The sequence below is a fragment of the Crocuta crocuta genome, unplaced genomic scaffold (genome assembly GCF_008692635.1).
Source record: "Crocuta crocuta isolate KB4526 unplaced genomic scaffold, BGI_CrCroc_1.0 scaffold170, whole genome shotgun sequence".
Classification (NCBI taxonomy): domain Eukaryota; kingdom Metazoa; phylum Chordata; class Mammalia; order Carnivora; family Hyaenidae; genus Crocuta; species Crocuta crocuta.
Genome location: NW_027527853.1, coordinates 4,068,149 through 4,081,204, shown reverse-complemented (window position 1 = coordinate 4,081,204; position 13,056 = coordinate 4,068,149). Strand labels below are relative to the sequence as shown.

Sequence of the window (13,056 nt, the reverse complement as noted above, 5' to 3'; positions counted from 1 at the left end):
CAAGCCCTGAAGCCCCAAATAAACTGTCCACAGGGTACAGAGCAGCAGAGAAGTCTTGGAGATGTTAATGAGATTAAGAAACTCAACCTCAGCGTGGCCTGACCCCCCCTGGAAGCATCTCAGGCCCCTTCTGCCCTCCTAACCAAACCCCTCTCCCCAGTGACTCAGAGATAGCATTATTCAACCCACTGCCCATGCCTATCTTCTCATCTGCTCAGACCCCACCCCTACCTCTCTTTCTGATGACCCATACCGGCCTCCCAGAAGGAGACCTGACTGCGTACGAGGAAATCTGGGTCCCAGGCTAGGCTAAGACGCTAGCTTAGTGTTTTTGGATTTCAAGTTCTTAGTAAAATAAGAGGATTGGACATGATTTACATAAACATTCTTTTTGGCTTGAAGGTTCTAACACAAGGGTGCATGCATCCTATGAATTGAGAACTAGGCTGGACAGGGCTGGCCTGGCTTAAGAACAGATGCACCCCACTCATGGCCCACTGAGGACTTGGTGGAGGGCTTGTGACTGCAGCCTCCAGATGTGGATGGAGAGCTTCCTCTGGCAGCGCAGGAGGGGCTGCCCTGGATGGTGATAGATCTGCAGCTTCTAGAGCACCATAGGCAATCTGGGCCAGAGGAGTCAGAGGCCTGAACGCTTTGGGCTCCGGGGTTTTGGCTCTAGAAAACCTCCATAGGACCCTCAAAACAGGCCCCACTGAGTTCTCCTTGAGTTTATTAAGAAAAGTACCCCAGCTTAGGGGCACCTGGGTAGCTCAGTTGGTTGAGTGTTAGACTTTGGCTCAGGTCATGATCTTACTGAGTTCGAGCCCCGTGTCAGGTTCTGTGCTGACAGCTCAGAGCCTGGAGCCTGCTTCAGATTCTGTGTTTCCCTTTCTCTCTGCCCCTCCCTTGCTCATGCTCTCTTTGTCTCTCTCTTTCAAAAATAGACATTAAAAAAAAAAAATAAAAGAAAGAAAAATATCCCAGTTTAAACATAAAACAAATTACAACCAACTGGTTCAGCTGTTCACCACCTAGACACAATCCTCTTGCAGACTACTCCACAGAGAACACATTACTGTGTTGTAATCTGAATCTGATTACAACACTAAAGCCAAACATTCAGCCTTGTCCTCATAGTCTGCAGTGTGGTCTGTTTCTCTCCTAAAGTGAGCTGAGGAGTAATAGCAAGTGTATATCCAAAGATGAAGAAGTCAAAAACTTTCCAAGAGGGTGCTTTCATACCAAGCCAAGAGGGGCAAGAAAGCAGGGAGAAGCACTAATTTAGAGTGCAACATCTCCAATTTCTAAACTCTAGATCTGTTAACACAAAGTGAAGGATTCTTTCATATTCTACCTGCCTCTCTTCCCCCACCTCCATCTTCTTCTCTGAGGTGGAATGGGAGAAAGAAAATAAAGCAAACTTTTATTTCTTTTCCCTGTGACCTGGTGTCATCCAACAGGTATGTATTGAGTCCCAGTGACATGCTCTGTGCTGGGTGTGTTCATCTCTGTATCTCATTTCATCCTCTTAACAAGGTGGCCAACGTTTACCTCATCTTACGTAACTAAGACCCAACATGTCTGAGTAACTGAGGAAGTAGGACGTGAACCCCGGGCTCTCAGACCCCAAGTTCTGTGCATCCTATGACATCCTGATTCTCTGCACTTGTCCTCTGCGCAAGGGACACATCAGAATAGCTGGTGAGGTCAGTGATCAAGGAGGTACTCCTTGAGGAGTTACCTCGGTAGGTACTGTGTAGCTGGCATGAGGGTTGCTATGGATACCTACCATCTCTCCTAACACCTTTTTAGAGGTGGATACTTCAACTTTAGGTCTTGGTTCCCTATCCTAAGGTGTTGACATAACACCTGCTGATTATTTTTGTAACTGCAGTCAACGCCTCTCCCCATCCTGTAAATTGTTAAACACCCCGTGTACATATTTAGAGATTTCCCTTCTGAGTCAAAGGAAAATGTTTCCCATTTTAGTTGGATAGCTTACCACTTTTTATTTCCTCTTTGTTCTCACAAGTTGCATTACATGCTTTCCCTTCTATTTCTAATTTCCATGCTAAGAGCAGGCCTAGGTCTTTGTTCTGATTTTTCCGGGAATGCAGCTAGCTGCCATGTGGTAAGGCACATTCCCTCAGAATCCACTAAAGCACCTTTCAGCCATCAGCTGAGTAGCTTTCTCTCCTCTCCTTTCTCCAGGGCTGTTCCTGTGCTTCTCAGATGCTTTGAGGATCCACATGGCTTTCCTGAATACTGCTTTTACTGTTGACTGGCTTCCTTCCCTTTGGGACCCAAACAAATATCACAGAAGTTTTGTCACTTTTCTCAGGCCTCAATTTCCTCATCTTATCATAAAATAAGAATAGAATGGGGGGGCTCTTAACTCCCAGTGAGCCTTCAGATGGACTCAGGTGTGGATCTCCTGAAACCTGATGCAAAACTGTGTGTGTATGCTACCCTCATCCCCAAACTACTGGCCCAGAGTCCTCAGCTGACCTCAGATTCTCAACAGTTCTGTGATCCAGAAAAAGTTAAGAGTCACTGGAGTAGGTGATCTGTAAAGGTTCTTTTTAATTCAGAAATTCTATGAGGATCTCTCACACCAATTGTAGGAACTCTTAAAAACCATGGCTGGATGCCAGTCCGCAAACACCATCTCTATCTCGGGAAAGCTCAGTGAATATATGACAATGCTAATGACAGATTTCCAAGATGCTCTTCCCTTTCACTGTCTTGATCATCCCAAACCTTCCTGGCCAAAATGATGCCCAATAAAATCCAAGAGTTTGGTTGATAATTCTGAACTCTTGGGTGTTTTCCTTGTATCTATGTCATTGTCTTATTATGCACCCCCGCCAAAGGGAACACCTTTCATTTTTCAATCGTGAACATCTGCAGGTTTATAATAAGTCCCCTACTTAAATTTTTGAATTTGTTCTTTATTTTCCTTTCTGTTTATACAGGATTTTTAGCTAATCGTAGAATATAAGTGCTAAAAACAACTTCAGTTCTCTTGTCTAAATCTTTTGTTTATGGATAAGGAAACTCGCAGAGAACGGAAGTGACTCATCTGAAGACACACAGCAGGCCAACAGCAGAGCTGGACCAGAGCCTGGGGATCCCAACTTTCAACACAGTGCCCTCCCTACTAGATTGTGGTTCTCCTAAAGACGCCCTGCACTTCATCCCCACCTTCTGCTGTCCAGAGAACACACACCTAATAATAACATGAGCAACCGACCAAATGTGATTTCAGCTTGGGAGTTTACAAAGGAGTGAAAAGCCAAACCCTTGTACAAGTGTTCACACATCCGCAGGGTTGGGGGTGGCAGGGGTAGGGCTGGACAGGTGACTCAGGGGAAGGAAGCAGCAATGCAGGGACTTAGCACCAAACAGGGAAGTCTGACAACTGATTCACAAGGGGCACATAACTGTGAGGAAGGGGACCAGACACAGTGTTGGGAGGTGCAGATGAAAATCTACATGCTGTACAAGAGCTCCTCCAAGCTCTGCTCCCAGCGCCTTCCCCAGACCCCCCTTCTATGTACCTGTGCACACACTAAGCCTCACTCAAAGCTCCCAATTCCCCATACTCTGTTCACATTCCCACCTGTGGGTCTTGGCTGGGCTACCTGCTTGCCTCAAACGATACCCTCTTGCTGTCTGCCTATTATAAATCTCCTGTGCTTTAAGCCCCAGATCAAATACCACGTTTCTTACAAAGTCTACTAGACTGGCAGCTTCCCTCTCCTGTTGCTTATTATTTCTCATCTTGAACTTTCAGGGTGAACTATTTGCCTCTCCTTTCCTGTCTGCATCATAATTATTTGTGAACATGTCTTATCTCCCACCAGTGGAGGTCCTACATTCCTTTCACTGGGGCCAGTTATCTTTTTATCTTTTCTTTCACTCAACAAATATTTATTGAATACCTTCCACATATAAGGAATCATGATCCCTGACCTTAGGGCGTTAACACTCTAATGGCGACATAGACAAGCAAAGGTAAAGAATACAGCAGAGCTGAGAAGTGCCTCCCACAGTCAGGTGCAGAGGTTATGGGAAGCACAAAGTCAGAGCACTTAACCCAGTCTTACAGGGGCAGGGAGAAGTTATCAGGAAAGATTTCCTGGAAGAAGTTACACCTAAGTGAAGAAGTGAATGAAGGACAGGTGGGAATTATCCAGGCAAATACGCAGGAAGTCCTTGGAAGGTGAAGCTGGCTTGCTGTCTAAATGGCCAGATCACATGAGGCCTTTGAAAGCCTGTGAGGGAGGACACTTTCCTGAGGGCAATGGGAAGCCCTTGATAGTGTCTATCCTTTTCTGTCACCTGCAGCATTAGCACAGTGCCTGGCACATCCTAGATACTTGAGTGAAAGAATAAATGACCACAGCATTTCAGAATGTCTTTTCATTTAAGTTACTCAGCTAAACTCCCTCACTTACTGGTCACAAACTCAACCAAGCTTCCTAACAACTATAATAAAATTCAGTTCCCCACAGCAAGGAAAACAGTGATGGACAATTTTCCTGATCATACACACTGGTCTGCAACACATTTATCCCAATAAGTGTCACAGCAAGCTGACAGGACATCAAAGAACAGTGTCCCTGAAGTCCTTTCCATCTTTAGCTCTATCATACAGAGAGCCTCAAGGGGCAGGATCGTCTGCATGTCCTCCTTTCCTGAGTGGCTAGCTCTGAGTCCCAGTCACATGCGGGAAGAGTACAGAGGTGGGGTGGGAGATGTGTGAGCAGGAGCCCTTTCCACACAACACCCCCAGCTCTCAGAGGGAACAAGGCCAGGGCCCAGGGCTGCGCACACCCATGGGGAAGGGGCTGGCCCTGAAAGAGCAGGAGGAAGGGAGGGGACAGGAGGTGGTACACTCAGGGTCTGGAGGCCCACCAAGAAAGGAAAATCAATTTTCAACAGGCCCGTCTTTCCATGTTGCCAGCTACCACCCCCACCTCCCACCCTCCATTAGGAAGCGGGAAGTATGTATCCCTAAACTCACCCGGAGCTCCGGCCCTGTGTGCACTTCCTGGACATGCTGGGTCCTGGAATTGGACTGTGCCGATGACTCAGGGCCGACAATAACTAGGACTCCAGGCACCGTGGGCTGACTTAGAACGTTTACAGAATTGTTCCCATGTCAGAGACATTAAATTCTTTCCAGCTAGTCCCTCATTATCTCTCCCTAACCAACTATTCTTTCCTTAACAGGACACACCCTTTTCTCCCTCCTAGAACATGCATCCCAGGAGCCCCCGCTCTCCAGGCAAGGCCTTCCCCAGGAAATGCTCTTCTCCCTGGGCCCCATGCTCAGAGCTGGAAAAACAATCCACTTTATGGAGCCTTCCCACATACCAGGCACCTCGCTTACTTCACTTAATCCTTACCACCACCCTATGAAGGAGGGACTACTTTCACTCCTGCTTTGTACATGAGAAAACAGTGGCTCGCTAGCGAGAGGCTAAGCCTGATTATTCGTCACTATCCCACACTGCTTTTCCTGTGGCAAGACCTTCCTCTCCCAACCGTCAGGCTGGAGCTGGAGGGCTGGCCTGGTCAGTGTCTCAGGTCTCTGTGCTCCTGTGGCCTCTGAGCCTGCCTCTGTTGCTGCAGTCATGATGCTGCTGTCTGCCAGTCTACTGGAACACAGGCTCCTCCAGAGCAGGAAAGCACTGGCCCCTGCCCCCTTCCCTGATACAGGGCGGTGTCTACAGGCCTCAAATAAATATTTGTTGAGTGAATAAATGAAACTTTAGAGAAACACGAGGGTTGCAGGTCTGAGGATCAAACGTGGTCTACTGTGGGCATTGTGCACGGTAAATAATAAATGGGACTTAAGAATTCCATCTGATACTAAAGGCATTCTAGAATGTTCTCAATTCCAGAAGCAGCTCTAGATCACCCAAAATGGATAGCTGACCATGTTCTATTCCCAGCCCGTGCACTTGGCACTTTACACCCACCGCTTCATGGAACCCTCTCAACCACACTAGGAGGTAGTGTATCATCTTCATTTTACAGGTGAGGCTCAGAGAGGGCAAGGGACTCCCAGGAGGGAGTAGGTGGGAAGAGGTGAAAGGGCATTCAACCCCAGCTACTTTGGAGAAGTTGTCCAAAGTCTTTGATTTCTGGGGTACTGAACAGCATGGACAAAATTAGAATCATGCTCTAACTGCCAAGTTTACCCTCATCCTCACCCCCCAATTTTTCAGCCTTCCAAATACCCTAAGGCCACTGTGGTCCCTGAAATCTTTGCAGCTGACCCAGAGAGAAAATGGGCCAGTCATTTGTGCATTAGGGAACAAAAGCCCTGCGCTCCCACACAAACATGAGACAGGACGCAGACCTGACGGAGCTGAGCACTGGTGGAGTGCCACGGGTTATGGAAACAAAGTGCAGCTCACACAAAATCAAACCACACGGAGCCAAACTGAAGCCTGGTGTTCTCAGCTGCGTTAGAGCAAATCGGGGAAAGTCTCCAAGGCCTGAATGGGCATGAGGAAGGCCTTCCTTCTCATGGGCTTTTGCACTGGGCCCGGAGGTGCCCAAAATGGGAGCAACTTCTGAATCACCTCAGGAGGCCAGAGTGCAGACCGTCCTTTGTCTCCCAACTGTCCCCAGCCTGACACCTTAGCCGATGACCCGGGTCCCCTCCTGGGTAATAGTTTTGCTCCCAAGGCAAGCACAGGGCTCTCACCAGCATCTGCTGGGCCACGGGTGAGACGTCCAGCCCCCCTGCACCTGAGACGCCAAGGCACACACGGTCATGCTGCAGGCCTACCTGGCTCCCAGCACTCCCAGCAGCCCTCCTCTCAGCCTGCTCGCCACCTCTATGCGGCTCTGTCTGCTCAGCCTCCCTTCCCGGAAAAGGGCTACCCAGGGGCTGGCTGGGCCGGCTCTCCTCGGGGATGTGGAGATCTGAGAGTCTCTGTTCCGCGCTCAGGCACCTGACCACGTCTGAAGGTCGCAAGCAGCTCTTCTTAGAGATCTTGGGTCCTCCAGGGCATCTGTCACCTGCCTCCCGCTCTGCTCTCCTCTCACACTGTCCACGCTCTTCTCGCCTCGGCTGTCGCTTACCCTGGCTGCTAAAGGCGTCGGTGAGCTCGGAGATGACCCTATCAGAGCTCCCTGGTAGCGGCTGCGAGAAGCTGTCCCGGCAGACACCTGATGGTGGCATGTAGACGCCACTGTCCCCGTTGACATGGAGGGAGGCCGGGGCACCGGGCACCAGAGAGGAGGCTTTGTAGGGGGGAGGCAGGGCCAACGGGGATGCCATGGAGCGTGGGGTGGAACGATCCACCCAGCTCGAACGGGGCAGGCTGAGAGACAGGGAGGGCCCGGGCCTTGCCCACGAGGTCAGGTAGTCAGTGTGGTAGACAGAAGTCTCCGGCAGAGGAGGCAAGGGTGGGGTCAGGGCCAGAGACCGCCTGCCTGGGACCCCTACGGTCAGCGAGATCCACTCAGAGGTGACAGCGTGCATCTCAGGGGACAGGGCTCGGTGGGGGTGGGGCAGAGATGAGGGGGCTGGCATGAGGAGCTGGCTGTGACCCGGGGACTTGAAAAGAAGAGAGGAAAAACAAAGGAAAGAAGCAAAAGGTACAAGCGTCAGCATAAAGAAGAAAGGAAAACGATCACAAGAGATATACAAAAGAGGAATGAAATGGAGAGGATGAGGACACTCTGGTGTCCCCCCAATGAAATCATTTGGTCAGACTGGAGAGAAAAGTGGAATGTGGGTGCACACGTGTGTGTGCATGGTGTGTGCAGGTGGTGGAGGAGAGGCGAAGCAAGTGGTATGGACGTGGGAGAAAGGGGCCTGTCGGGGCACTCACAGATGGTGCTGGCCTGGTTTGCAGAGTCAGACTTTCAGAGGGACACATTCGAAGCTTCCCACCCCTCCCCACCCTCCCCCACCCCTTCTACAACTCACCCACGACCCCATGAAGGGAAAAAGGTGCCCTGCCACTTCTTTGGGCTTTTATTCTCTCCAGTGCTCTTAGCAAAGAGCCTTCCAGAGAAGAGGACTAGCAGTGGCACTGTCTTGACTTATAGTCATGCTCAACCCCAGCCCAGCGAAAAATCTCCCCGAGCTCCTCATATTGTCACAAAGCAGAATGGCCTGTGCTGACCCCACAACACCCTCCCCACAAGATCTCAGGATATGAATCTTGTTGTGTAGGAAGGCCTGGGTCAGCCCGTCTAATTCTTTCTGCCAAGAATCATCCCTGGGGTCAGTGACGGGCAGGTGGAAGAGGAGGGAATAATGAGAGGATGACAGAAAAGAGGCACTATCCAAGTGTCATCTCGGGTCCGGTCATACTCCTGGTCATCCTTACAACTGACCATTGTGGTGTGGTCAGTGTCCTCCACAGGAAGTCACTCTACCATGCCTCATCTGAACTCAAGGTCCTGATTTTTTCTTGGCTTTGGGAAAGTGGGGATGGATTTGGAATACTTTATATTTTTTAAAACAAGTTTGCTCATAATTAAAGTTTAGGGATGCAAACTTCATGCCTATAAACCTACTTCCTTTCAGCCCCGTGTAGACAGAGTTCGTGCTTGCAAAGAATACTCTGGATCTGGTCTTTAGGTCTGAGAATGAGAACATGCAATTCTGTCTTTCAATCTTTGTCTTTTGCAGGCCACCCCTGGCCAGTAAGATGATGAAGAGAAGCATACTGGGTCATGGTATGTACAGGACACTGGTGGTCCCCAGACAGCTAGCGTCATCCAGGGTAGGATGCTCCTATACAGAGTTTTGGACCAACTGATAAAGGCTGTTATGTCTCTTGCCCTAATCATCTTATCCTCAGGGCAATCACCTTAAGCTCTTTCTTTTCCCCCAAATAAGAATTCTCCCTGCAAGTTCTTGAAAAATGTCATTTCTATGCATGGAAACAAACCCTGGTATGTATTCTCTGCATTACTGCACACGGTTCTTAGTCACAGTATGGAAGAACCACCCCCAGGGACCTGTGTGCCATCAGCACCATGGATCTGTCATGAGAGGAAAAACCAGTGACGAGAGGCTTAGGTACCTGCGGGCTCGCGGTGGCACTACGACTTGGGGAGGCGGAGAAAGGCAGGTCGATGTAATCCACGGGGTTTTTCACCAGTGGCCGCTTGATCACGTCCACGTAGGTGATGGGGAAGATGCCTTGCCGAGACGTCCCTGGGATCCTCCCTTCATACCAGTTCTCATCCACCTGTCGGAGCAGCGCGATCCTCTCACCCTGTAAGATACGGCAAGGCAAGGGTTCCTGTCGCAGCACACCTCGGCACGCCTCAGGCCCTCACCTGCACCCTGCACCATCCCCTGTCCCACCCTGAGCACCCCGCCTGTACCCTGAGCCGTCCCCTGTCCCAGCCTGAGCCCCCCGCCTGCACCCTGCGCCGTCCTTAATCAGTTATCAGAGACTTTGTTCAGAGAAACCTTCCTTTCTAGATCTGGATGAAACCATGATCACCGAGATGGAGATGCTAACAGCAGGAGAGCAACCTGGAGGCTGTGAAGTCAAGCTTGGTCTTGAAATATTTCAGATTCATTCCCCTAAGCTAACGGCCAAATGTATGGTTTTTGCCTCATTTAACACAATATTGATACCCAACTTTGTCTAAAGCGAAGGCTTTGGAGGGTTATCTTTTTTCCTTCCTTTTCATGACTTTATTTTCCCCTATATCATTATAGAAAAGTTAAAACACAAACATTAGGCAGAACGTAATTATTACCCATAAAATTATCACTTGGGGATAATCATTGTTCATATTTTGACAGATGATGTATTTCCAGATTTAATCCCATGAATGTGAATTAGACTGGCACATGCTTTTTTCTTATGCAAATGGAGTCTGCACTGTATTTCCCTTTTCCAGCCTTCTACATATAGCAAATGTCCTTCTTTGTTAAGGAATATAATTCTACATTTTTAATGGTATTGCAGCAACAGCTTAAGGGCCCACTGCAGGCTATCCTGTTGTACGCACATACGATAACCTAATTATTGGTCTCCCCATATTGGGTGTTTAGGGTGCTTCCAGTGCCTCTCTTTCCCATAAGGCAGCTCATCTTTTTTTTTTTTTTTTTTTAAGTACACTTCAAGCCCAGCACAGAGCTCAACATGGGGCATGAACTCATGAGTGTGGGATTAAGACCTGAGCTGAGATCAAGAGTTGGATGATTCGGGGGCNATGATTCAGTGACGGAGGCATCCAGACACCCCAGCTCATCTTTTTCTAAGGCAAGTGTTCATTTCCCTCCATCCTCAGTAAAATTAGTAACTAATTACTGTAGCAATCCAGAGAGCCTTGACACCTGAAGAGAACATCTGATCCTTGGGAAGACCAGCATCCCTGCAGACACCCCTGCACAGCTTACTCGTATGCTAAACGAGTGCAGTGAGAACCCTGGCATCTCCTGTTCATCGAGCACCGACTAGCTGCTGTGCGACATCCTGGGGGCTTCACAGAGCCTCTCAAAACAGCTCTAGAAGAGGGCCCTCTATCTTCATCTTACATATGAGCAAATGGCAGCTTAGAAAGATTCTTCAACTCCCCGAAAGCTGCACAGCTGATAACCCGTGACTTTTGGCTTCAAAGTATTTCAAACTTCTCTTGGTGTCAAAGGACTTGCTCTTCTCCATTAGGGCCATGTTAATATACTGTGAAACCTAGTCACCAACACTGACCACGTCATTAGGTGCTCAATAAATATTGGTTGAAGAGGTCTAAGATTCCAGAAATACTGCCTTTTTAGTCAGTGAACCTAATGTAATTAAGCCGTGACAGAGCCTGGGGTTTATTTTTTAAATTCCTCACCTCAGAGAATTCTCCAATTGCCTTTAATGCAATCCTTCACGGGGCACATCTCCTAGGCACAGGGATGGTGCCAACAGGCTATATTGCTGTGATGCCACTGCCCCACCAAAACACGGCCATCCAACAGAGTCTCAGAGACGACAGGAGAGGGCACCTACCTTTCTGAAGGACATTTCTACTTGCGTATCACCATTAAAGTTGAACTTAGCAACGGCTTCTCCGTATTCCAAAACCTGCACTGGTGCCAACTTCTTGGGCTGAGCCTTCTCAGCAGGAGGAAGAAGCTGAGAAAGGGAGAGAGGCAGAGCAGAAGGAAAAGAACAGAAAGTAGGGGGAGGAGAGGAAGGGAGGAAACAAAACACAAGGTCTTGGTAAGTAAGTGATGGTTTGGGCATGACGAGGCTCTTCCCTGGAAAGAGGAGCTACAGTACCTCGATGTAGGTGCGTGGGAAGATCCCCACCCGGCCGTGATGCTCTCCTTCATACCAGTTCTGATCAATCTGCTTATAGATGTAAACAATGTCCCCTTTCTGCAGAGGAAGCTCCCTGTCGACAGAGAGTCATGGCATTTTAGCAGATGTTTCAAAATGTGGAAGATGAAGACACTCCATTTTTTTAGCAAAAGAAGACTTTGAGTGAGGTCAAAGGAACAGATGATAGAACAGGGGCTCTATATTTGGAAGTGAGAGCCCCACTCTTCTGGAAACTACATTTCTTTTGGCATCTTTCCAGTTTTCTGTGGGATAGATGTTAACTTTTTTTTTTTAAGATTTTAAGTATATCTCTACACCCAACATGAGGCTCAAACTTATAACTCTGAGACCAAGAGTTGCATGCTCTACCAATGGAGCCAGCCAGGCACCCCTAAAAGTTTTTTGAATTGAGAAAAAAAAGTGACTTAGATCTTTTTCCATTTGCATCAAACCAACAGCATGAGAAGAAAGGCTCTGACTGCAGTTTGGAGGGGGTGTGCCTACTTGCCAGGAAGTCCCACGGTTATGTGAGGGGTGCTGGCTCAACAACTGGGGCACATCTGGAAGACTTTACATAAAGTCAGCACTGTGCTGACTGCAGGAACAAGGCGGCCTTTGTGGGTCTCACACTGGTACACAAGATTCTAATCCTGAGGAGGCCCATGAAGGGGACCTGGGGCATTTGTCTCTGTAAGAAAGAATGTCTTTGGCCAATTTTTTGCGATAGCCTCCTTGCCGATGCTCTGAATTCCCTCCTCTCTTTACTTGTTAATCACGGACACATGATGTGCAGCACCCTCAGTGTACCCACTCCTGCTAGAGATCTCTATGTCCCTCTACGTGACTTGCAGCTGGAGATGCAGGTGAGGGTGTCATGGACCCACTGGTAAGCAAGGACAAGGACAGCTCGAGGGGGGCTGAGAGGTCTGCAGTCACGGCCAAAGGAGAGGTACCATTGGCTGCCATCCTGCCTGCATTAGGGACCACATGCCCATCTCCCAAAGAACCACACGGCAAGGTCTTGTGGTAACAAGGCTTGAGAAACAATAATATGATATACTTCAGATCTTTTCCAGAGTGTCACCACATATATTGGCACAGAAGAGGATCAGAGAAGTCCTGTGGGTAAGAAACCTGTTTAATTTTGTTGAGTTGAGTGCTCCTACAGAACACTTTTTAAAGTAACTCATTAAATGTGATATCATGACCTGAGCCAAAGTTCGATGCTTCACCCACTGAGCCACCCAGACACACCTGTCATTTACTCTTTTTTAAAAAAGTTCTGTTAACTGTTCTAGGAGGGAGCATGGTGTGATAACAGCACCAAGCCAGGAGGAAGGAGACATCTCTCCAGCATTTGCAACACTGATAAATGGTGACAATTCCCTCTCTATCAGCCTTTTCCCCCTCTTCTATTTGACAAGGTTGCTCTAACGAAAAAATTGTTCTGTGACTTTTTAATGAAATGTATATAATATAATCATCACAATGTCATTCAATGATTACGTGGGTTTTGCTCAATTCAAAGAATAAAGGGGAAAAGGTATTGCTTGATTAAATTAAAATTAGTTTATATACTCTTGTTATATTCTCTCTGATTAAAAAGAAGGGGCAGGAGGGGCGCATGGGTGGCTTAGTCGGTTAAGCGTCCAACTTTCGCTTAGGTCATGATCTCACGGTTCATGGGTTCGAGCCCCGCATCGGGCTCTGTGCTGACTGCCAGCTCAGAGCCTGGAGCCTG

General features: G+C 48.4%; 1 protein-coding gene across 8 annotated transcripts in view; it reads right to left on the bottom strand.

The window, feature by feature from the left end:
- Positions 1–13,056, bottom strand: part of SORBS1 (sorbin and SH3 domain containing 1) — a 202,868-nt gene that overhangs the window by 14,553 nt on the left and 175,259 nt on the right. For 7 of the 8 annotated variants that reach the window (XM_077779539.1, XM_077779544.1, XM_077779562.1 and 4 more), the window contains 3 exons: positions 11,274–11,388; positions 11,001–11,126; positions 9,066–9,260 (listed from right to left, as the gene is read on the bottom strand). In XM_077779539.1, the coding sequence (XP_077635665.1) occupies positions 9,066–9,260; positions 11,001–11,126; positions 11,274–11,388 (436 nt within the window). Of the gene's footprint in view, positions 1–6,808; positions 7,583–9,065; positions 9,261–11,000; positions 11,127–11,273; positions 11,389–13,056 lie in introns of all 8 variants that reach the window. The other variant, XM_077779528.1, reaches the window with a different exon arrangement.